The sequence below is a fragment of the Adelges cooleyi genome, unplaced genomic scaffold (assembly GCF_023614345.1).
Source record: "Adelges cooleyi isolate 19-005CV unplaced genomic scaffold, UGA_ACOO_1.1 ACOO_flye_CR_arks_rails_tigmint_CR_PRNA_651, whole genome shotgun sequence".
NCBI classification, from domain to species: Eukaryota; Metazoa; Arthropoda; class Insecta; order Hemiptera; family Adelgidae; genus Adelges; species Adelges cooleyi.
Window position 1 is genome coordinate 14,749,008 of NW_026096352.1, and position 25,631 is coordinate 14,774,638.

Below are 25,631 nucleotides of genomic sequence, written 5' to 3' on the forward strand. Positions count from 1 at the left end.
CTTAAAATATGCTATATCTATGCTAAGAATAGAATATGATGAGTTGCGCCCTTCAATGTATCGATAGTTTCAATTTTATATACCTATGGCATTATATATATATATGTGATTTGTATTTTTATAAAGGGTTGTTTTAATTATGTAAGCGACGATATGATGTCTCTATACTATTAGGTATTATAAATCTATAACTGACGAAGTCTATACGTATTTTATTAACGCATATACAGTTACTATACCGGTGCATTTAAACTTCAATCAGTAACATTTGCAGAATGAAAATGTCATTTCCTCTTCGAGTAACGACGTGAACGCCATCCGACATTTCTGCTCCAATGTTGATCACATACCACATTATACATCACCAGCGAATGCCGCTGAACATTTACTCCTCGACGTTAACGATGCCACTTCTGCAGCAATTAAAAGACAAGCAAACAAGATAAAGAAACGGAAAAGGAAAAGACTTCCCAAAGTAAAAAAACCAACAAAAAGATTGAAAAAAAAGTAAATTTCATGTTTTTTTTTAACCTGTCTGAGATTAACAGTGTCTTAATAAATTATTACCTACATACAATATTATATTATATTCATAGTATGTGACAACCGCAGTACTTAATTGTTGACGGAACTATAAACAGTAAACACATGTATATTGCTGAACTAGTTAAAAACTGCGTCAATTAATACAAATAAAATAATAATTAATTTATAACAAATTATTATTTATCCTAATTTTACAAAGGGGTATTTTTTTATTCATTCCACTCTACTTGGGATCATTTTTGACTCGAGTCTTGAGATCAAAATCTGTGTTGAATACACCTTTTTACATGTATCCATAACGTATAGATGTATACGTTTTAGATACCTGTTGTCCATTATTTTTTTTCTATACCAGCTAGGTACGTCAACAAAAAAAAATGTTTGTTTTAAACAAAACATGATTGTTGGATCAAACATCGGTGTAGAGGGTCTATACTACAGAAAGGTAACTACATTTAAGCCTGGAAATTACACATTCGTCAGGCCACATAAAAACATTTATTATAACACTTAGATTTCAAAACTTTGAAAATTGGTAATTTACAATTTTCATTTAACATTTTTTAGAATTAATATAGATAAGGACGCTGGTAAACGTGTACAATATCTTCCTATTTTCTTAATAATTATCTACGTACCTTTTTTTTATCATTATTGATTATTTCTATTGAATTTATTATTTCTTAATCAATTTAATAATGTAAATTTATTTTTTAAAAACATTATTTTGTACAGTTTGCCACGAACTGGCTGTAAAAAAGCTCCAACTCATACAGTATTACCAAAACAAATATATATTTTGATTAACATTTCATACACAAATATTTCTTATGCAGCAGTTGGTAACATTATGCTATCAGATAACAGATGATGCTATCAGGAAAAATCTGTTTCTTAGTCTAGCCAGTAGCCATTGCGAAATAATTGAGCTCTATATTTTAGGTTGACTAATAGCCTAAAATCTCTCTCTATCTTACTTCTAAGTAGATTGTAGAACATAACTATTCCACTATTACTCACTACTCAATATTTTATAATTTCAAATTTCAAAATCAAAAGGATTGCCTGTTTTACATAGTAGTAACGACTTATAATACAGAAGAAATGTAATGAGCTTGTTTGTCAATCAACTTAGGATATAGCGGAAAATATTCATTAACAAACGGTAAATTTATTTGCTACACAATTTTAAAACGTATATTACTTATTAGTTATTAGTAAACTACAATACTAGAAGACACACTCTACCTTTATATAAGGAACTCCCTATTTCCGTAAATCGTTTGTCTACACAGCTTAAAATGTCCTCTCCAAGCGAATGTTATGATAACCTTTTATACTTTTTTTCTCGATGTGAACTAATAATTTTTTCCTCCAAGATTGTAAAGACGTCATATCCTGTTAAAATTAGTAAGTTAAAGGAAATAGTTATAGAAAATAAATGTTGATATCGTTAAAAAGAGGAAAACTTTACTAGGTTAAAGGTTCTCTAGTCGGTATTTTTAGAAAACTTATAAAAAAAAGTGCTTAAGATTATTATTTAGCCAATAATAGAGAATATGCGTAGCTATATGTTTAGATGAAAAATACATTTTGAATTGCTCTTAAGGATGATGCTGTGATAGTCCGAAAAATAAATAAACTACTTACCAAATAATGTTCCTAATTAGGTACTAAACTCACAATTATATACACATCACAATTTAACCTTCGAATTAAGATTTTTCCAAAAATTGCCTATACCGAACGCCTTAATAAATAGAGGGTATGACGTCTTAAGAAAATCGCCTATGAATCATTTGTACTTGAAATTATTAATTGTTTTAATACTTTATTTAGAGCTTATAATTAGTACTGGCGTAATACCACACTGAGATTCTTACCTACTATTCAACAACAAAAATATCTAAGGTAAAAACGTGTTGCCTATTTAAAAGCCAATCGGTTAATAATATATTAATGGTAACTATTATATATCATTTACAGAAATGTCGGAGGAACAAGTGTTTGTCGATGAAATTCCTGATGTAGACGGCAGTACCGTTTCGTCCAGTGAAGAATACAATCAAAATTCTGTACTAAAGTCAATAAACAACTATATTACAAACATTGATTTGATAGCTAACTATATAAAGTTAATTCTAAACGAGACTATAATTAAACCCATAGTAAATAAATATCAACGAAAAATTGAGGAATGTATAGTAAATAAGCTGAATGAAATAATCGAGCAACAAAATAATATCACTGATTTATGTGACAAGATTAATGAGGACTTGAAAGAACATCCATATTCAATACTATTGGATGTTCAAAATCAGGGAATTTTTAACAACGAAAATAATATAGAGGCGATAGACGGTACAGATTACCAGCAATCTTGCCTGAATAATTAATGTTTAAATTAAGTGATTATAATTCTAAATTTTTTACTTATAATGATCGAGTTGAGTTGGTTTGACAAATAGTAATAAACAAGTAAAATAATTATAACTATTATTGACAATAATAATTTAATATTATTCTTTATAACTTTCTTTTGTTAATAACTATGATCAATAAAGTTAATTTAGATCATGCCATTACTCAGTACAACCATCTAAGTAAAATATTGTATAAAAAAATAATAATACTAGGCGTCAAAAATAATTTATACATAGAACTTGTGTTGATGGAACCAAGCATGAGTATAATTTAAATGTGCCAATAAATTTGCTGTGAACAGTAATAGGGATAAGAGTTAAGCGTTTAAAATATAAATAGTCAGAATAGCTTATACTATAACAAAGTATATCTATTGTGTTCATGCAATCAAATAATACCATTCATATTATACTGACTGTAAATATTATATGTTTTTAAATATTAAATTTAATGTGATGTATGTTATGGTATTTGTTGTTATATTTTTAAACTTTTTTTATACATATTTTTATTTGCGTTTTTTAATTTTAAAAATACATTTGTTAAAACAATATAAGCATAATTCAATATTTGAAAGACTATTTACTACAAGCGACTGTTTTTCTAATTTTTAATGGAGCGTAATAACAATTGACGTTTGACTGTGTGTTTTGTATAATCTATGAACATTAATAATACATAAAAAAATGATTGTATTGAACATTTTCAACTATGGGGTTAACCGAAAAAAAAGTCCAAAATATATTTACAAATGAATACCATTAATTATTTTTATTATATTCAAATCCATGTTTTATGTATAGAGAGGTACGCTTGTATTTACATTGTTTTGCAATATCTTCCATTTATAAATTAATTATCGATTATTCTAGACTTATAACTTACTACTATTATAATTATACACTACATTTTTGTAATTACCATTTGTTTACAAACACTGTTATAATTCTAAATATTAAATAAAGTTCATATTCGTCTAATTATTTATGATTTTTATGTTGTTTAATGCTTATTTAGGTAAAATATTAAGTACACCAAATCACGTTTATAATTGAAATTAAATAATGAAGAAAAATATCAAATATTAACTCATTAGTAAATATTATGTTACATAAATCGTTTCCATATTAGATGGAAAATAAATTATTCTTATAAGAATAATAAGGTAAGATACTGAAGTGAGTAACCAGGTTTTATACTGCAAGATATTTTTTTTGTCAGTACAATAATTGAAATAAATACATATACAAATTTGTTGGAATGACAGGAGAGTACCGACTAGCCCATAACGACAGTTTAGAAAAGATAATATTACAATAGTTTCAACGAATTAGGTATGAATATTACAAGATAGGTGTAACCTGAACTCTAAACAAAAGTATAGAACTTTATTCACAAGTGATTATTCTTATTAGATAATTTCGATACAATTGAAATAACTTAGTATACAAATTAAAATTCAAAACTAAGAGTTAATGGAAATATAATACATCTATGATTACGAAACTTGTGTATAAACAATTGCAAGTAATTGAATTTGAGAAAGTTTATGACTTTAATATTTATTGAATTGATAAAATTATTGCTTAGGTCAAATTAGTTTCTAATGCTTAATCAATCATTAGACAACCAATAAAATGGATTTGCAAACCTAACAATTTTTTAATAATTAAACATTTAAGTTCTATCACACATTAAGTATTTTCAATCATTTGATTAGCTTGCTAATAATTAGATGGCTAATACGGCCTCTGCATTAATACTCCTTAGATAACTTAGTTACTAAAATTGGATGCAATCATGATTGAAAGTAAAAAATAATTTTTAACAATACTTTAGAAAAGCTTGTTATTCATTAAAAAAAAAATTCAACTCGATTTAAGTTAAAATAGAAATGTACTTAAATTTTAAACTATAACTATTAGTTTACTAAACCTAAATAATTTTACAAAATTGTACCTAAGTAGATTTTATTTTGAACTAGTTGATGGATTAGCTTGCTGCTGTATATAAAACGTTTGTCCATTTGCTTGAGATGCTACCTAAAAAAAAAAAACCTAAATAATGCAAAAAAAAAAAAAAAACTACAATATATTACTTCTATAATTTGTGGCTGCATCACTTGAACTTGTTGGGGTTGTGGAGAGTTTGGTTCTTGCATTTGAAGCAACTGCATTTGACTAGAGTTTAACTGTACCTGAAAAATACACATTTTTCAAATTGCGAAATATCCTCCAATTAGGCAGGCAAGTGTACTTAAATTATACTATAAAGATTAGCAAAAAATGTCTCTAGTATATTGCTATCAGGCATAGGATGCTGTCTACAGTTATAAATGAGATCAATAGCTTTGCCCATGAACACCACATTAAGACGTTTAGGTCTGGTTTCACCAACAATTTTAATTAGCGGTTAGCCGTTAACCACCTAAAATTGGCTGGCGTCAACGTGCAGTTATTAACAGGCTAACCGCGATAAATTGTTGATAAAATCAGACCTTAGCTGTCCACAATTCATAGAACATCAGAAGGCTTTAATGTTTGAAAAGCGACTCACGGTCTTAAGTAAATTACTTATTAGTCCCACATCCATTGAAGTGTGACTTCATAAACACTAGATATTTTATTGATTTATTATGTATATTTACTGTTGCTGACTAATCAAAACAAATTACATTAAATTAGTTCTATCAACTGGTCTGAAGATCTGTGTTTGTGTTTGATGAAGCTGCTGATATTTTTTACAAAAAAGCCTTTTAACTATCATTTATAAAATTGCACCTTTGCGGACATTTCACAAGTCGACGTATCTGATAATGTCAAGTCATGTCAATAATTTATATCGTTATCATTCTAAGTTAATCAATTTATGAACTATACTTATGTGCAAAGAGTTCTAGAAATTTATTCTAAGCAAGCTTTGCAAAACAAGTAAAAAGTATAGAGATATTGTAGTATCGTATCTTATAAATTAATCCGAAACAGTCGCTGAAGTCTACAGGCTAAGAACAACATTCTAACCAGCACACAACACGGTACATAATATCTTATTTTAGTTACAAGCAAAGAATCAAGATAATGAAAATTATAATGTTAATTAATGATATTATAGATTAATTTAGACGTACCAGGTTGAGGATTCATAATCATACACATTAAAACTCTAGAGATAAAAAATTGATAATAGCAATATAATTACAAAAATACAAATGCATGGTTTGGTTTTGGAAAACGCAAACAACCATTTAAAAAATGTGATTGTTAACTGTTATTTATTTGTTCAGTTCAAAACTATGTTCATGAACGTAAACTAGGAATAACTTTATAATTCTTTTTCTCCGAGAACGTTATACCGAATAACGTTTTAAATTTATTTGCTCCGAGAAAGTTATAACGAAAAACTTTATAATTTGTTTACCCCGAGAATTTATTATGCATAATATAGTCTTAATGGACGAAATAAAATTTAAGGTGAAGTAATGACATAAATATGGTATATTTTATATAATAAATTATTTACAAATATTAATTTGTTTTTTTTGGAATTCAAGAAATAACTTTAACTGGCTTTTTAATATAGGGGTTGTTTTAAAAAATTATATAAAATTTAAATTCAACGATCCCAAAAATATATAAATTGATAAACAACATGATTTTTCTTTACTATGAAACATTACCCTTTGGCCCGATAACCGCTCAAGCTCCTAAATTAGTTTTAAATAGGTACCGAAAATTATTTCTTTATCACGAAAACTAATAATGAACAATTAAAAATATCCCTTATAGCAAATAAAGAAACGAAACTTATTTATGTTATTTGGGTGAACATTTTGGGTTGAATAAATTTCCAACGTTAATAGTTATAACGTTCTCAGAGCAATATTTTAAAACAAAAAGGTTAAAATTTATTTGTAAGCAAATTCAGAATATACAAATATGATATGATATACATTACTGTAAACGTTATCAAGGTACATAAACGTATAGCAAAAATCGTTTTAACAATTTCAATGTAGAACAAATTATACCATTATTTGGTATAACGTTCTCGGGGTTAAACAAATTATAATGTTATTCGTTATAACATTCTTGGAGCAAAAAAATGTAAAACATTATTCATTATAACGTTCACCAAACATATACTAATATCATTTTATGTTCTGTTAACTTTATTTTGGTGAACGAAATAATCGAGTTTATAATGTTATATTTTGTACCGTTACGGAACCCTGAATTAGTGTATTAACTCCCAAATAATTAACCTTTTTTCATACTTCCATGAGTTGTTATTAATCTAGTCCATATTTAAAAGCATAAGTGCATTTGAAAGGGGTAAATAACGGTATACAGTTACAAATCCTTCCTACATTTGAATGAAAGTATGATATAAATTAAGAAATTCTCATGTAATTTATAATAAATGGATTCTTATTATTTTTTTTTTTTACACGACTATTTCAGACATTTATTTAAAAGATTATAATTTGAATTTTAAAAGTTACTTGTTGTCTTATAACATTATCGATACCTAAAGGTGGGTTGCAGAAACGTTCAATAAAAGTTTAATGAATATAGATGCTTATTGTTTTCTTCAACATAGTTTTTTGATTGGTCCATTAAATTAATTAATTTATGCAATTAATACAATCACTTTTTACATCGCATGTTAATAAATATGTTACACATATAGATCGTTAATTAAAATAATGTTTAAAAACAAATTATATAATATACTACCCTACAAAATTATAAGAACTGTTTGTTAAACAACTTGTTGTTAGTTTATTATTTATCCTTAAAACATTTTAAAGTATACAAATATAACTATCTCTAGATGGATATAATATGCTGATGAATGGCATTGTGGGCAATTTATTTAATATCATAGTAATTTATGTCACTTTGCAGCACAAAATTCCTACAGTTACTACCAAGAGTCAGAATATACCGTTTAATTACAAATTGAATACACCACCTTCTATTGAGATTACTTCAATCATGAGGTAATATGATATAGTGAGTACATAACAAATATGTATAAGAACGATACTATCAAAACTTACAGGCACGTGTTGAATTTCTCCTGAAGGCGTGATCACTTGCTGAAGTAACTGGTATACTGGACCTGCATTTGAATTTACATTCTGAGGTTCTTCCTGCCATTGCACAACTTGTGGTTGACCGTCTGAGACGATTGTCGAGGTTTTAGTAGTAGTAATACTTGAAGTTACATTTTCAATCTTTAAAAAATCAAATTAATTTTATTATAAAATAGTTTGAGATATTAAGAGGATTGCATGCAGCCTGTTTTTTTTACGTTTTAGGCTAAAAAGCCAGACAACATTACGACTACTCAGGATGGTCCGACTTCAATTTTGTAAAGATATACAATTTCTTTGGCAAATATATTAACTACAAGAAACTGAATATTTTAAATGAAAATCAGCTTTCCTTTAAATAATTGAAATCAGACTATCCTATGTAGTTGAAATTTTGTCTACTTATTCTGTCTATACTCTGTTCAAAATAAGAAGCGAGTATAGATATTTGGTCTAAAATAAATCAAAATAGCTGTTACATAGAACAAAGATTTAAATTAAAAATAATACCTTGAAGCTTGTAAAAAATTAATTGCCAAATTCAAAATTTACTAAAACCAATTTTTATTCTTAAATATTGCCTATACAAAACTCCTTAAAAACAGATCGCATGCAATCCCCTTAAGGAATAAGAGTTATGAAAATACTATATACTATACTTATTACTTTTTAAGAATACAAACTAAGTTTTGCTACTGTTCTATTACCATGAAAACAAGGGGTAATTGCTAAACTATTAACATTTCTAATTTCATTACTTGATTGGATACAGACTGCACTATCTGTATAGTTTGTTCACCTTTTGGCGTAGATTGATTATTAATATTATGCTGTTGTTGAGCTAATTGAAAATAATATTGAACCTATAAGAAACAGTCTGTTAAAAATAATCCCTATACCTACTGAATAATATTTTACACAATCAAAAATTTGATACCTGTTCAGGGTTCAATGTGGTCTTATTGGCAGTTACTACTTTCACTTCTTCCCTAGGCACTATGTCAATGAGGAAATCAAACTGATCGTACTTGCTAATAGCCATGGCTATATCATTTTTTTGTAGAGTTCGTCGTCTATTTTCGTCTGTGTGTATCCACGCACGTAATGTCAATTCTTTAATGAACATTTCTGTCGCTTTTGAAAAAAGCATAGGTGCTTCAGCACTTATCATCTTAACATTTTCATCCATCTTCATTACTTTTTTTATTCTTGCCAATGGTAACAATTGTGTTTTTAAATCGAGCTACACATATAAAAACGCAACAGATTATATACTATTATTATAAAATAAATCTGTTTTATCAGAAACCTTTTTTTTTCAATAGTATTTTTTATGCCGACTACAAATCTGCAATAATTGTGTGCTGCTCGCCATAAGCGATTTAACATAAATGATCGTGTAAATACTACAGTTGTAGATGTTTAATATACATCCATATCACTGCTAACATAATATTATAATAATCTACCCTAATCAAGTAGATGAAAAGAAAACTATCACAAAGGGTGGGTGAATGAGGAATGATGGCAGTAAAAATCATAACTATGACTCTACTTTAAAATATAGTGCTGCGTACTTGTGTTTTCAGGAAACAAATCAACTTTATTACCTCGACCCCAATTTCTATTTTTTTTTTCTATCGATTTGTTTTACAATGATGAGAACGATGGTGCAAAAAAAAAAAAATTGCGTCAACGCTTTAGCTGTAGTTTTACAGCTACTTGAACTTAGAGAATTGTTGTTGCCCGAAAAAACCGCGGCCTCCTGTGGACACAGACTCTGTAAGCCGTGTTATGTTTCCAGCAAAAAAAAAAAGGCCACAAAGGGCTAGCCATTGCTGCTGCGCTCCTTGGCTTTGCCTACTGTTATATGGGAATAACTTCAAAGATTAAGGAGCCGTAACTTTTGAACTAGAGGACTCCGCTTAATTCTGACTTTGGATTCGTAATTAGCATAATAAAAAACTATTACATGGGAACTTAAAAATCGCAAAGAAAAAGGTGTCCGGTAAAGTGCATAATACCCCCTTTTTTGTAGGTTTAATTCCATTAAGGATTGTTATAAGCTGTAGTTTATATTAACCACAGCAATATCGGTTTAATAATTTCCAATAAAAACATTGAATAATAAATTGGGACAAATGAGGACAGGTAGTGTAGATTTTAGATAACCATACGTATTTATTTGCTTTAAAAATCATGTAAAATAGGACCCAGATTAATTAAAATGTCATACGCATGTATATTTCTTACGTGTTAATTTTCATTTAGTTTTCTGTTTCTCTTATTTTAAAAAATAACTGTTAAATCTTTTTAAAATATACAAATTATTTGAATTTGAAACAATAAGTCATATTAACACAAACATTTTAAATAAGTGTCAAACTTGGACACCAATACCTAAAGAAGGCGGTTATAAATGTCCAAGGAATCATATAATGAAACATTGTGAACGTAAATATAATATTGATGGTTTTATATGGAGGTCATTATTCTTTTAGACTGAATTTACTTTACCGGACACTGAGAGGGTAATGCAATAAATTGATATCTTCAATTTAGTTTCAATTTTAAAAAATGTATAACTATGTAAAGCGACCCCTACGCCTACTGGCTTCAAGCCTATACTTCTAAACCAAAGTTATTACATATATCATTAAGTAATGCATAATAATATTAGTGAAAAAAATAACACAAAGGGTGGAAAACTGGAGAACGTTAGTAGTAACTGACAAAAAGTATAGTTTAGCGTATACGTATTATTAATACACTCAATCATTAATTGTCTATAACTTTTAAACTAAATTTGAGTGACTCAAAATGTTTGCAGATTGGTAATGGGTTTAAAAAGTACTTTTGAGTAAAAATACTTTATATTTGTCAAAAAAAAAGGTTTAGTAGATTTATACCCTAATTATAACTAAGTATACAATATTAGGGAAAAACAAGATTTATTCTCACTTTATCAATTTTTTTGATATCGTCATTTTCTTTGGGCCAAAATGCATTCAATGCAGTTTCAGTAGAAGTTGCATCATTATCATCTTCCACGGTTATAGTTACAGCATCTGTATCATTTTCAGTCTGCGTATCCTTATTTTCTTCTACAACATCCCTGCAATTTGCAATAGAATAATTGTACCTTATGTTTTTAGATAATATAATACAAATCAAAACATAACACTCACGGGTCAACTAAAAAGATAGACATAGTTGCACTCCGATAAATGATCAAACGTTATTAATTTGTCGCTAACGGCTAAAACAACCGCGTTCAACTTGCGACAAAAATAATAATAGAACAATTTAACAGTTATTATTTATTATTATTACTATTATGAAATACCTATGATTTGTGAGTCGTAAAATGTAAATTAAACTGTAAATAATTGTAATGACTAGAAAACGGCTTTTGGCAAAACGACGCTCTTTAGCTTACACCCCACCATTTTCTTCCTTGTCATACACTCTTGTTGATAACATATGTGTTGACAGACTACCAACCGTCGAATAAAAAAATATTGTAAATAATATTAATCATTTTCCAAATAGATTACATGTAATGTAAATTAAAATATATTATTAAATTATAAATTATATTATGTGAATGATTTGGTATTTACTATTTTAGGAATTCATAATTTATCGTGACTAAAAAAATTAAACTACAACTTGTATCATGGAAATTGGAATTTATTAGCTGTTCAGCCAAGGACTGTCTATAACTATTAATAATAATAAACAGCTATAAGTAGGTATAATCCTGGCTTCGATAATATTATGCACAAGTCCGTTGTTATCATACAATTTTAAACGGCGTGACTCCGGGCCTGGATCCTCGTAATAACTAAATAAATATTATCTTTAAGTTGTTATAAAATTCCATACTATTTAGTATATTTGAAAAAATAACATTCATTTACCAAACCTCTTGATTATGAATTCTTGGACGGTTTTAGAAATATGTTAAAGAACTGTATCTTTACCGTAAAAACTGTTTTTTTTTTTTTAAACTTTTGTTTAGTTTTAATATTAATGAATTTATGAAGCGCAATACTTACTATTAAAGTTAGCAGTGGTGTAATGGTACATAAATTCGCGGGTTATGCCCTCTTTTTGAACTACAGTTACTAAAAAAAATGTTGTCGCTCAGTTCGAATGTGAAATTAATGCGTTTACTTTTTCTCACTCTATTCAAATTCATAAATCCACATTTCCTCTAATATGCTATAAAATATTCTCTTTCATTTATAACTTTATACAGTAGACTCTCATATAAGTCAAATCTAATATCCTAACAGTACTATTTTACTACGGTACTAATTTTACTACAAAACCGAAATTTCCAATTTTTAAATTTAAATCAACAATGTTTGTTTATTTTGTGTACAAACTTGTGCTTACTTTTAAGATAAGAAATAGGTACAACATAATTTAATCACTTAAGGGAAGTAAAACCTAATTTTTGAGTCACATCAGGCTTAGGTATCATTTAATTTTTTTAAATTTTAAACCAATACTCAACATCCTGGTAACTAATAAATCTATAGTAGTATATTTTATAAAAATTAATAATAATTTGGCAGAGAGTATACATTTTATATTAGCTGTTTACATTGTATCACATTATTTTTTTGAATGTATTTAAAAATTTAAAAGAGAGTATACCCACGTAAACGCCCCAATACACGACTAATTGTAAGTGGTATAGTATAAAGACTTTATTGGAGCTATTATTTATAGTTTCTTTTGGAATGCTACTTCAATAAGAGCAGTTTCTGTGTTATAACTTATTGTGATATAATATATTCTTCAATAACTAACTTATTGTGAGTTAAAAACTGGATAGTGAGCATACTAGATTGGAATGTTCAAGACATGGTGGTCACCGTTTTGGGAATAACATCAGTAATACCAATTTCAAAAATATGATATTATTAAAGTATTAAACAAATACTAATTAATATGTTAAACTAATATAAAAAATTACCGGCTGAAATAAAATCCATGACTATTTTGTTTCATTAATTTAATTTGTTGTCCCCCAAAAAACTGATAGGCATCTAAAATTACATAATCATTGTTGATAAAATTTTTAATATGACATTTAGTATAGACACGAGTGTCAGTATGAAAAAACTAAAATTTGTTTTTGACAATTAGCGAATGCTGAAAACTTCACAAAAATGACATGAATGTGGTTTCTAAATAAGTTTTACAATTATTAAACCCTATAAGGTTACCTTTTAAATAATACATCAATGTATTGCAAATATTGTTTAAATTTCAGTAAACATATTTTATGTTATTTTAACTTTAATAAACTGAATTTCAGGTATTGAAAGTAATGTCTGAATCTCAAGAATGGTTTGCATTTCTATCATATGGCGTTGGACATGTGCTCAATGACTTAGTTGCATCGATGTGGTTTACTTATGCCTTGATATTCTACCATTATGTCCTACGGTTATCCAACATCAAATCCGGAACTGTGATACTTGTTGGACAACTAACAGACGCTATAGCTACTGCAATTATTGGTATGCTGTCAGACAATGTGAGTTTTGGTTTTATTGATCGATATGGACGACGCAAATTATGGCATCTATTTGGTAAAATCATTTTCTTTAGTTACTATATTTTTAGAATTTAAGACGATTGTGTTTTGTTAAGTTTAGGTAGCATTTTAATGTTTATCGGTTTGCCTTTTGCATTTTTGCCACCAATATGGTCTCAATTTGAATCGTCGGAGAAAGACATGTGCTTGTATTATTGTTTTTTCGTTGTATTATTCCAAATCGGCTGGGCTTCCATTGAAAATTCACATATGGCATTAGCTTCTGACTTAACAACGAATAGAGATAAGAGGACTGCTTTATTGTCGATAAGGCATGTACAAATCATAATCTAAACGTTGGAAGACTTGGTTTTTTAATTTGTATACAACGTTAATATGTTTAGGTACAGTTTTACTGTATTCTCAAATATCTTAGTGTACGTTGTCACCTGGATTGTACTCAGAAGTAGTCATTCAACTGAAGCTCAATTTGGTCCTACGGATAGAAAAGGATTTCAGGTAAGAGTTTGCATATAATATGTAATATATTATTATATTATTGTACATATAAGTACAATCATTTGTAAAATAATATTTTTGACAACTTATAGGTTGCTTTATTAATAATAACAATTGTTGGCACTATGACCACTATCATATTTCATATTGGTGTACATGAACCATCCATGACCAACAGAAGTAGAGAACTCTCAATAACCGGAACTGAAACTGAAAAAGATGCTGATAGAATTTGGTCTATATTTAAATGTTTCACTTTGTACCAAACAGCTGTTGTATACATGTGTTCTCGAATTTTTGTTAATATGACATTGGTGAGGTTTTACATTTTGAGAAATTGTCATGTTTTTTTTTCTACTTATCTCTATAAAAATAAGGTGTTTCTACCAATGTACTTGCACGGATACCTAAAATTAGACGCAGCCAAATTAGCATTATTACCACTGATGATGTTCTTAAGTAGTTTTGGTATGTCTCTAATGATCAAAACAATGAACATGAAGCTTGGTAGGAAAGTAAGCACCAAAAATGTACTTCTAGATACTTAATATATTGCAATCGCTGTATACTTTACAGTACACTTATACAGTTGGAGTTTTACTATCTCTGTGCTCTGCATTTTGGTGTTATTTAGGAAATGGCTTTACATATGCTTATTATTACGTGTATATAGTAACTATAATTATTGGTAACTTAAATATGAAGTAGATTATTTAAAAAAACATTAGTGCAATCTCATAAAGTATATTTTCTCAGGTGTAGCGTGTTCAATATTATTGGTTACTAGCCAAGCACTCACAACAGATTTTATCGGTGATCAGACTCATCGAGGTGCGTGTACATTTGGGCTTATGAGTTTTCTAGACAAGACGTGCAATGGCGCCGTAGTGATAGTAGTGCAAGCATTGTAAGTTAATTTGTAATTGGATATTATAGTTAATAATATAAAACAAATTACCTTGTAGAAATAGTCAAAACTCTAAAACATATTATCGTGATGTTATGATTTGCATCTGGACTATACCAGCTTGTCTAGGATTCATCACGGTTATTTGTTTACCTTATGGAGGTTATCCAAATTCATCAGGTACCTAATCAATTTTTTTATATAATGTGACTAATAATTAATATATTTATGGATTGATTTAAAAAAATATTTTTTTGTTATTGATAATTATCACTATTAAATAAATAAAACGTTCTAGAACAAACTTAAACTACATCTGTGGTTATTTATAGTAAAGAAAATAATATTGAATATTTAAATAACCCCTTAACCACAAAAATAATACTCTATAGCATATTTCGACAGCAATTTTTTACCATCATTACCACTTACAACAGGCAGCAGGCTGATCAATCTCAATATGTTGTACGCTATAGAGTATTGGCTTTTTTGGTTAAGGGTTTATTTGAATGTTCAATTATTTTATTTCTTTGAAAGAAAGCGTTATTATTTACCAATTTGTTGAGTACATTTAATTACAATTATTAATTTTAGGGACATGCCTCGACTGATAATTAAAAAAAAAAAAATGTAAATTTAGGCAGTCACTTTTTAATACAATTTGTATAAGATGTTCCCTGGAGAATAAATTTCCCCTGTACATTTCAAGTTTTGTGCAGAAAGATATGTTTGCAGTACCTCTAAAGTCTAATTAGCTTAACAGTCCAAACTAAAGTTGTGATGAATAGCAATGTAGTTGTAGATAACAGTAAGAATGTCGAGACACCAAATCTAACAATACATTTTTTTAGTTTTCGATACAAAGAAACGGTGATCAGAAGTGATGCCGAGGTCGGGGCCTTACCATTTTTTTCACTTTATTTCTTTTTGTTTTTTCAAACAAAATCAAGTCGGGAGTCTGTAATTATTGGCATCGTCTTGGTACATTTTTCAAATGTTTAGGCATAGATTAAATATACATATAATAATTAATCTATGGTTTAAGTGCAAGTGTGCTGTGGGGTGATAGGTAGAAGTAAGTAGACAATATTATATTTTGTATGAGATAAGATGAAGGAGATGGTATTAGTACTATATTTAGTTATGTTCTTTTTTTTTTTTATTGAAAAATTATAATATGTCTTATTGTTTTGTCGTCAAAAATATCGCTGCAAATTGCAAGCAATCAGTTCAATATTCAGAAAACAGGATTACTCTATGGACTATGACGCAGAAACAGATAATAGCATTTTATCTCTACCCCTCAGATACTAGATAGATAATGAGCAGCAGCTGATACCATATTACACAATATTATGGCCAATACCGAATGATAATAAAAACGCAGTAATAATAATAATATATAATAACGCTTGACGTATTGTCGCAAAATTATGTAAACAACGTCAACCTTAAGCGATCGAAACGTGTTGGCTGTGCAGAAAATGTATTTATAATTAACATTTGACATTTGGCATGCCTATAATTACTGTATAATCGTTGAAAAACTGTGAATGACTTTCGAGGTCGCCAAGTTATATCATAGCGGTACCAACGAAAATTCACGTACAGGTTTACAGTCGAAAAGTTCAACGGAATTTGAAAAACGTCAGTCATGAGTCAATGTTTTATCTGACGTCGACCAGATTCGTCGTAGTTTAATGAGATAAACGTGTGAGTAATTGTGTGAAAGGTATGTAACACTATTGAGTATATTAATTGGGTACGAATCCAAATTCTCTGCACTGTTTTCTTGCTATTTGATCATTATTTAACCCATATTATTATCAAATGGGTAACTGGTCTATTGGTCTAATTAGTTTAATTGTATCCAATTTTCTACGTACGTACTAGGGTCGCGCAAGAAAATCTGTCTACGAAAATTACAATAGGCTACTTCTTAACTTTTTTCTATACACAAAAAAGACTCTAAAAATTTGAGGTTTTAAAAAAAAAAAATTACTGGTCGTTCAACGCCATTCAAATTTAACCAAAAAAAAAAATTAGAAAAAACAAAAAATGTCGTCAATCATTCAATATTTGATAAATTATGTCATTCCCATACCACATATTGTAGTGTTTTTTTTGCTCAGAATACTCTCTCTTACGTTTAACGTCCGTTATTCCTGCCGATCGAAGCTTAGACGGTTTAGATTTGGCATTTTTGGGTTTATAGCTGGCTGCCGACCTAACGCCATGAAACAAACAAGTTGGCCCCAGTGAGAGAATACAATTCTTAGATTTCAAATATTATCATAAGTCTCAAACTGATTGTGTAAACAGCAAAATAAAATGTTTCACTTTTGTTAAAAATGTATACCTACCTTTTTTTTTGTAATTTTAATGTGCACTACAACATTTACCATGGGTATGGTGGACGAGGTAAAGTTTTACCTAAGTCACACTTAATTTCTAAATGACCAAAAACCGTGCGCCTGAGGGTTAACGCCATGCTGAAAAATGTGTATAATACATCAAATAATACAAGACTTGTAAATGAATTTTAAATGTTAATGTATTTATAAAAAAATATATATCTACATCTATAATTATTATGTAATTAAGTAATACAAAATGTTTATATACATTTATTTTGTTTATTAAAACTGTTTTTCGCAGTCAGCATTTTCGTTGCGATGCTTCTCTATAACTTCTAGGACATATTACTTTCTATATATAAACTCAACACACAGAATTACAGACTTTTAAATTTATCAAAGCGTCTGACTGCGACTAGACAAACATTTTTGATGTTAATACAACTATCTCGATATTACAATGATGTTATCAATAGATTAAATGATTCTTTTTTTTTTATAATAGCTAAGGCACAGTTTACAAATTACAGATAACAAAATCTTCAGATATTGTTAGATAATAATAATATTAAAAAAACAAACAACTAGGTTATAAATAAAAAGGTATTACTAACATTTATACTAACTCATATTAATTTATATTGATGTATGATTTTTCTTTTAAAACGAATAACATAAAGTTCGTAAATGAGTCTTGAACTATTTAACGCGTAATACACTTTCTTCAGTATGACGTTAATATAAGTGAATATAATGTTTTTTCTTATAATGCACACAAAAACTAACCAAATGACATAAAAAAAAAAAAAATGTAGCTCTTGTAGTTTAGCCTCATTGAAAATTAACAATGTAATCATACATTTTAATGTAATCAGTTTGAGAATAAAGATTTTAAAATTAAAAAAATTGTATTCTACGCAAAAGTACTTAATTAAGTATGATATTTGACCAAAAGTTGAATATTTGATAATGTTTTTATGAGCATTTTTGGTCAAATTACTAAATCCTCGTTAAGCGACCAATTTTTTTTGTGCCACAACTATCTATTGTTAGTAAAAAAAAAAAGTAAAAGCAAACTAGAATTAGTAGTAATTTCCTCATTGGGTTCTCAAAGATATCTAAGTAAATCGACCTTAAGTTTTTGATTTTAAAGACATGGTGTCAGGGCATATTAACATAATAGTTCAACTTTAATATGAAATACATAGGTACCCATATTAATTTACCTTGAAAATACAATCTGTAATTTGTAGTAGTATTTAGTATAATATAATGGAACTTTTTTTTTGTTTTAGGATTTTACCAAGCAAAATGAACTGTACCGTAAATAATTCGCCTCCTGGCAAGTGTTGTGGCTGCTGCTGTTGTAATCATTTTTGGTATTGCGTCTCAAATAAAACTAAAATAAACTACTGTGTTGATAATAACATATTTGACACAAATGATCACACTAAGTTGGTGCCTGAATGTGGTGAAAAACACAAAAATAACCACAATCATTCCAAATTGAAGTCACGAGTTCCTAGTCACCATTTGATTGCTCTTATTCATATATTTTGCACTGTAAGTAAAAAACATTGTATGATCAGTTAATTAATCTAATGGAGCAATAATATTTGTTGCATATTTCTTATTTCAAACTCCAAATTTTGTAAAAAAAAAACAAATTTTTTAGTAGCTTTTCACTTGATATAACGAAAAAAAAAAATTTTTAAAAATTGTAATGCACAAAATATTATTTGTAATAAATAATAAAAATACATTATTACATCAGTTAACATTACTTAAACATTTTATTTAGGCTGCTTTAGTTTTATTAGCTATTCTATGGACGTCGAATATATTTTCATTTCGAAAAAATACCAATTCCATTAAAATGGCAGACGAGACAGTATGGAGATTATTTACTACGTCTGGAGAAAAACAGCACGTCAACAACACTAACTATTTGCCGGCAATAAATTTAACAACATCGACTACCACACCAAGTCCAACTCCTACTCCTAGTCCTAATCAAAACGATAAATGCGAACCTCTGTATGCATTAGTTTACGCCCACTGTTGCGTTTGGTTTTTATTTTTGGTGAGTGTCAAAATAATTTTTGTATTATTTATACTTCATTTCTGTTATCTTCTCAGATTCTAGATCATGTTGCTAGACACCTGCATCACAAGACTTTAAGATGTCGCGGGCATTTGCGAGCTTATGCACGACTTACTCGCCTTGCAGCCATACCATTCCAACTAGTGTCATTATGTAAGTAATTTGTTAACTCTGGTGCGGATCTGACTAGGCATTATTTTTACAACGATGTGTATTGATTTTTTTTTCTATGTGAGAGAGAATGAACAGTGACACATATTTAAAATATTTGTGTTAATTATGATATACATTCTATATTATCTTATCGTCCTTAAGACCGTAAATATAATTTTATTTAGAATTTAGCTTTTATAGTTTTTTCTATTTCTACGATCTACAGATTCGCATCGAGGTGTTTTGTTTGAAAGAGATTTTTCTTGTGATGTAAATCAATATTTAACAACAATATATACACTTTTAGGGACTGTGTTGCTGGCTATATTTATAGCTATTTACGCACAACAAGACAAAGCTGACATGCAGCCGTACTGTGATGCTAACATGTTGATGTCTCCTAAAAATGGTGTAGCGGTTTTGTTAATTATCGAATTTTTATTCGTTTCAATTTCTTCGTTGGTGTATGCAAGTGAGTAATTGTTCTTTATTGTTTTTGTATTTATCGCCAATAGTCCACACGTTACTAAAAAACAAATTTCATTGATATTGAGAAACCATTAGTTTGTGTATTCATATCGGACATTAAGTAAAAAATAATTGTATACAATTTTTTTTATAACTCTTAGGAATTCAGTATACACATATTAAATGATAACTATTGAACTTCTAGCAGTCTAAAATAACTTTTTACACAAATAATGTAAAATTTTAAAAAAGTTTTTTGGATGGTTCTGATAATTGATCTCAATAAATTGTTTTAACACATTATCTTATTTGTACTATCTATTTAATTTACCACTAAACAAATAGTTATTTTTCATTTAAATTGCATGTATTTATTATCAATAGTATTACTCAATATAATAACTTAAATAATAATATTGTTTATTATTTTATTTACTCATATAGCACACTTAATTAAGTATACTTTTTTTATCAAGTTGAGTTTCACAATAGGAAAAATAGAACAGAGAAGAAGTTGTTTCATAAAATAATATTTCTAAATTTATATTACTACATGTACATTACATTTTAATCATGAGAATAATGTCGTAATATTAAGTTTGATATAATTATCTATGTCCTATTAAAAATAAAACTTTTTCTCTGAATATTATCAACTACATTATATTTTTTTAGTAATATATAACTATATAAGACAAAATCTATCTACCAAGTAGCTTAAAATTCAACATGACTATTAAAAATAATGCCTTAAAAATGTTTTATTAATATCAATTAAGTATGAATATTAAGGCAAAATATGTTTGATTTCAATATGACACTAAATGACTATCTTTCACTAACTAGTAGTGTATGCCACTGCTTGTATGTGTTGCGACTACCATCAATTACCACCCTACTTGAGTATTTTATAACACTTAAATAGGCATTTTTTAAATTTGATTATTGTTTTTAGACTCTATGCGCAAGTTCAACGTGGAAAAACCTCCACCAGACGTTTGCGGTTGGGAGGAAGATGATAATATCTATGATAGATGGACACCAAGACCATTGCGAAGCGATTCAGTCGTAGAAACCCAGTCAAATACTAGAAATTATCTACCTAGAATTTCTAGGCAAGTTAAAACATTCAGTTTTCTTTTGTTTCGCATATATTATAAAAATACTAAGAACGTAATATTCGTATGTAGGTGTGATTGTGTTCCATACACTCTAACTAACATATACTGTAAAACCTTTTTTTAATTTCCTAATTGTTTTATGTTTTAATTACTTTTCCAAATGCACTCTTAAGTCTCTCTCTCTCTCTCTCTCTTGATCATTCTTAGGTTGCATTGGCATCTTTTTAAGTTACATTCAGAAAGATCGTTAACCATTAACATGATTTAGCTGTCAGGAAAAAACTCATCGACAAGACCCAGTTTAAGTTGAAACTAATTTTGTCTTCTTTAATAGTATATTAGTATAGACAGATAAATATGCATTAAAGTTTTGGCATACAATTTTTTTTTATAAAAAGCGATATGTGTGTCCTCTTAATTGCAACTTGTTATATAATAGCTAGGGGTGGGTTTATGTATGCATGGTAGGTACTGATAGAAATTTAAGATACATTTGTAGCATTAGTCATAAATTAAAAAAATGTATGTTGTACAAAATAAAACTAAACAAAATTGTATTTTATAGCGATCAAGACTTTATGGAACAGCGAGACAGTCGATGTATATTAGATTTGCTGGAATATTATGCTCATGCAAACAGAGAATTGGCTGCCAACTTGGGTAAAACATCTCATAAATTGCGTCAACTAGAATTGGAACTAAGAAGTCAAGTACCGCAACAAACCTCTATGTCAGAAATTGCAGAAGATACGCCCTAATCGAGAATCATTTGATATTATATAACAGGACTAGAATGTTGTAATAAAAAAAAAAAAACTATATCGTTTGAGATTATGTATATATTTTTATCTTAAATTGATCCATGTTGATTCTAGTTTTTATTAATTGTGTGATTTTTTTTTGCTTTTAAATCTAAATGAAAACTCACTTACTTTGATCTGGAAAGTTCTCTAAATGTATTTTTTAAATTTAAAACAAATATTTTATGTTTCTATTTAGAACGTTTTTATAAGATCTGAACATTTTAAAAGGTAAATAATTTTTTTTTTTTTTAGTTTAAAATCTATATAAAAGAAGTTGAGATGCTTAAAACATAGTAAAAATAAAATATCAGTTTGTATGTATACTAATAAATACCTTTTATAATCAAATAACGATTATTATTAATATAAGTACTTAGTCTTGAATACGTTTTAGTCAGTATAATATTATATGATTATTTAAAAAAATATTTCTACAAATACCCTATGTAAATATTCAACAACTATTAAATGAGATTCACTGTTGAAAATAATATGTTACTTGCTTTGTATAAAATCTATACCAAAATTAAAATCTATTTTAAAATGTACTATAATATATTATTTATTTGTTATAAGAATAGTACTTAAGTTTATAATAATTAGTTTTAATTTAAACTGTTACTACTTTTTATAAAACAATTAATGTTTTTTTTCTTACTTAAGGGAATTGAAAGCGATGGATTTTTAGGAGTTTTATTTAGGTAGTATTTAAGAAAAAAGTGGCTTTAAAGCCACTCTTTTAGTGGCCATTTTGTTGGTAAAAAGATGCTTTTGCTGAGACAAAATTGTGAGACTTTGACTGGTCCAATTTCAATTATGTAAAAAGATAATTTGTTTGCTTTTTTACTAAGTTATGATAGAAACCGATTTTCATTAAAAAAAAATCAGTTTTATTGTAATTAATTCAATTTAATTACAAAGTTTTCAATATTAAAAATGCAACTTTTTTACAAAAAAAAACCCAAAATTCAAAAAATCCGTTTCCGTCATAACCTTTTAACGTAGCCTAAGAGCTGGTACATCTTTACAAAATTTAAATTGAACCATTCAAAGTAGTCTCTAGTCAATATGTTGCCAGGTTTTTTGGTCTTAAACGTCCGAAAAACAGACTGCTTTCAATCCCCTTAAAACCAAATATCTTATCCCATTTTTTTAGATTAAAATTACCGAAATAAATTAAAGTCCTTTATTAGACTTGATGTGGCTTAATCCCTATTGTATTACTATGATTATATATTAGTTTCAGTATAAAACGAATATTTCAGAATTTAATTTTTTAAGATTTTATAAGTTTTTTTTTTTTACTTCACTTAAGTTTTAAACTATTGCATCAATTGAACATGTTCGCAACATTGACGATTTTTATTATTATTACAAAATGTATTTAAAAAAACAAATTTTATATAATTGTCAGTAGATGATAAACAGTCATATTATATTGATACAAAAAACAATTACTGTAAACGTACAATAGTAGAAATTGTAACTACCTTAGATATAATAATAGTGTTGTTAAAATTATAAATTTAGGAAAAATTTGTTGCCATAATTTTAAAATTACAATTCCAATACTTTGGTAAATTGAAAGTAATGCCAAAGTAGTAATTAGTAGGTAAATAATTAAGGACCGTAGTATTTTTATCGTAGAGATTTTAGCTTGTATAACATCACATGGTTTTTAGGAATAAATGAATATCAAATAGTAATATTTACAAGCAAACCTTAACTTGCAATATGTAGTGTACAGGATTTTCGACCATACATAATAATAAGCAGGATAAAAAAGTGTATTCAATACAGGGATTGCACAATTTTCCATTATTGATTGTTATAATTACAGCAATAGTCGATTAAAATTGCCTTTTGGGACAATATAAACATATCTTTATTTACAAGCAATCACCCCATCATAATATCACAGATTAGATAAAACCTTACATTGTTAGTGATAATATTAATAACATCAATATTAACATACTTGCATTGTTCTGTCATAACAAAACCTTTCTGACTTAGTTACGTTGTCAATCCCTAGAATTTCCAGTATACATATAATTGTTGCTTAATGTATCGACTAAACTCTAAAGTATATTTGTAATTTTTGTTGTTCATTAATGTTGTTAAAACCGTTAAAAAATTACAATTTTTCACATGGAAATTGAGTTATAAATAAATGTTTAAATAAATATATTTCTTGTGTTTATATTTGTGTGTTTACAAAATTTTACCCTAATGGGATTGCATGCTTGAGGAATGATTTTACTATTCTTGTTTCTTAAATATTGCCTAAACAACACTCCTTAAAAACAGACCGAATGCAATCCCCTTTGAGAGGGCGTCGTACCGCCCATTTTTAAGGAGCAAAGTATAGGCAACTTTCTACAAAATCTTAATTTAAGGTTAAACTGTTATGTGTAATTATTAGTTCAATAACTAGGACTCTATTTTGGTAGTTAATTTATTTTTTGGACTATCACAGCATCCTTGAAAGCGATTTAAAAATGTTTTTTTTGAAAATCACCGGTGCGACGCCTTCTTAAGGTTAAGGTGCAGTGAAAAATTGCCTAAGCAGTGCGCCCTAATAATTAATGCTAGTGTCGAGGCCACCTAAATCCACAAGACTTAAGCCCTGATTAGTGTACAAAAGATTACCGAGTTTAAAATGTCAATGCCAGTACATTTCTAGCATGTCATTAGGATAAACTATAATAAACAAATTAAGAAAAGTTTCTACGATTTTTATCATCAAAAGACATTTTACTATACGTTTACACAAAATAATAAACTGAACATAATTTTAGCATATTAATTGTCGACAAACTAAAGTTATAATACGCTGTTTAGTTTAGTTAACACGCAACCGCCAGTACATTAACGTGATGATTTATTCGAATACACTTTGAACGCTCTAATCGTTAGATGAAATTCAAAAATATTATTTCGTACAGTTGTTGGATTGAAAATGAACATACATATAGATTAGATCAGGAATCTCGTTGGTTTTAATTCGAAAATACACCCCCAGTGCCGCCGGCGCTAACACGCCCCGAAAAAATAGATGGCGCTTGTAGGCCAAGGCAAATACAACAAACAGGATGCGCGGGGGGGGGGGGTGCAGGGCAATTCTCAAAATCAATACCCGATGAAAGTGGTGTAAGCGCTAAAGCTGGCAAGCGTATACTCTCGTCAAAGCGTCGTCGTCCGGCTGTTTCCTTGCAAATTTTCGAGTATTGTTCGAGTTTTGTTGACACTTCTGACTTGTGGAAAAACGCAAAATTAAAAGTATACGCGTTATATTTTATTTGTGGACTACATATTATACTTAAAGTGTAATAAACAACAACAACGACCGCGGCGGATACTGCGTTCAGAAAACCAACAGACTTTTGCGGACATTCCAATAGACGTTTAGGCGATCGCGAGTACCTATTCGAGTAAGAAATACATTTTCTCCGTTAAATTGACAAATTCAATTAACATGTACACGTTTAGTGTTTTCTCCGTTCTTCGACGCGAAATTATATTGAGCTTCTTGAAATCAACAAGTTGCCAAATAAATATTATAAGTTAAGCC

At 28.3% G+C, this 25,631-nt stretch overlaps 3 protein-coding genes and 1 long non-coding RNA gene across 10 annotated transcripts; 3 read left to right on the forward strand and 1 right to left on the reverse strand.

The window, feature by feature from the left end:
- Positions 1-1,466: 1,466 nt before the first annotated feature.
- Positions 1,467-3,380, forward strand: LOC126844887 (uncharacterized). The gene is made up of 3 exons (XR_007686651.1): positions 1,467-1,711; positions 2,386-2,457; positions 2,533-3,380. It is a non-coding gene; the product is annotated as an uncharacterized LOC126844887 (long non-coding RNA).
- A 664-nt stretch (positions 3,381-4,044) lies between these two features.
- Positions 4,045-11,495, reverse strand: LOC126844885 (nuclear transcription factor Y subunit gamma-like). The gene is made up of 7 exons (XM_050583349.1): positions 11,257-11,495; positions 11,030-11,183; positions 9,006-9,311; positions 8,827-8,931; positions 8,033-8,209; positions 5,069-5,167; positions 4,045-5,012 (listed from the first exon to the last, which is right to left on the reverse strand). The coding sequence occupies exons 1-7, from the start codon at positions 11,277-11,279 to the stop codon at positions 4,941-4,943; spliced, it is 936 nt and encodes a 311-aa protein (XP_050439306.1). The 5' UTR covers positions 11,280-11,495; the 3' UTR covers positions 4,045-4,940.
- A 1,172-nt stretch (positions 11,496-12,667) lies between these two features.
- Positions 12,668-15,229, forward strand: LOC126844882 (major facilitator superfamily domain-containing protein 12-like). 6 transcript variants are annotated; one of them, XM_050583342.1, is made up of 7 exons: positions 12,668-12,766; positions 13,404-13,680; positions 13,747-13,957; positions 14,030-14,144; positions 14,237-14,659; positions 14,721-15,051; positions 15,110-15,229. In XM_050583342.1, the coding sequence occupies exons 2-6, from the start codon at positions 13,416-13,418 to the stop codon at positions 14,850-14,852; spliced, it is 1,146 nt and encodes a 381-aa protein (XP_050439299.1). In that variant the 5' UTR covers positions 12,668-12,766; positions 13,404-13,415; the 3' UTR covers positions 14,853-15,051; positions 15,110-15,229. The 6 variants fall into 6 exon arrangements, with proteins under 6 accessions (XP_050439299.1, XP_050439301.1, XP_050439298.1 ...); XM_050583344.1 differs by lacking the exon at positions 12,668-12,766 and having other exon boundaries at positions 13,372-13,680; positions 14,237-14,458; positions 14,522-14,659; XM_050583341.1 differs by lacking the exon at positions 12,668-12,766 and having other exon boundaries at positions 13,372-13,680.
- Positions 15,230-16,413: 1,184 nt separating this feature from the next.
- On the forward strand, positions 16,414-23,017 carry LOC126844881 (uncharacterized). 2 transcript variants are annotated; one of them, XM_050583339.1, is made up of 7 exons: positions 16,414-16,783; positions 18,704-18,971; positions 19,210-19,491; positions 19,548-19,665; positions 19,973-20,137; positions 21,089-21,248; positions 21,820-23,017. In XM_050583339.1, the coding sequence occupies exons 2-7, from the start codon at positions 18,720-18,722 to the stop codon at positions 22,010-22,012; spliced, it is 1,170 nt and encodes a 389-aa protein (XP_050439296.1). In that variant the 5' UTR covers positions 16,414-16,783; positions 18,704-18,719; the 3' UTR covers positions 22,013-23,017. The 2 variants fall into 2 exon arrangements, with proteins under 2 accessions (XP_050439296.1, XP_050439297.1); XM_050583340.1 differs by having other exon boundaries at positions 16,414-16,764.
- Positions 23,018-25,631: the final 2,614 nt, after the last annotated feature.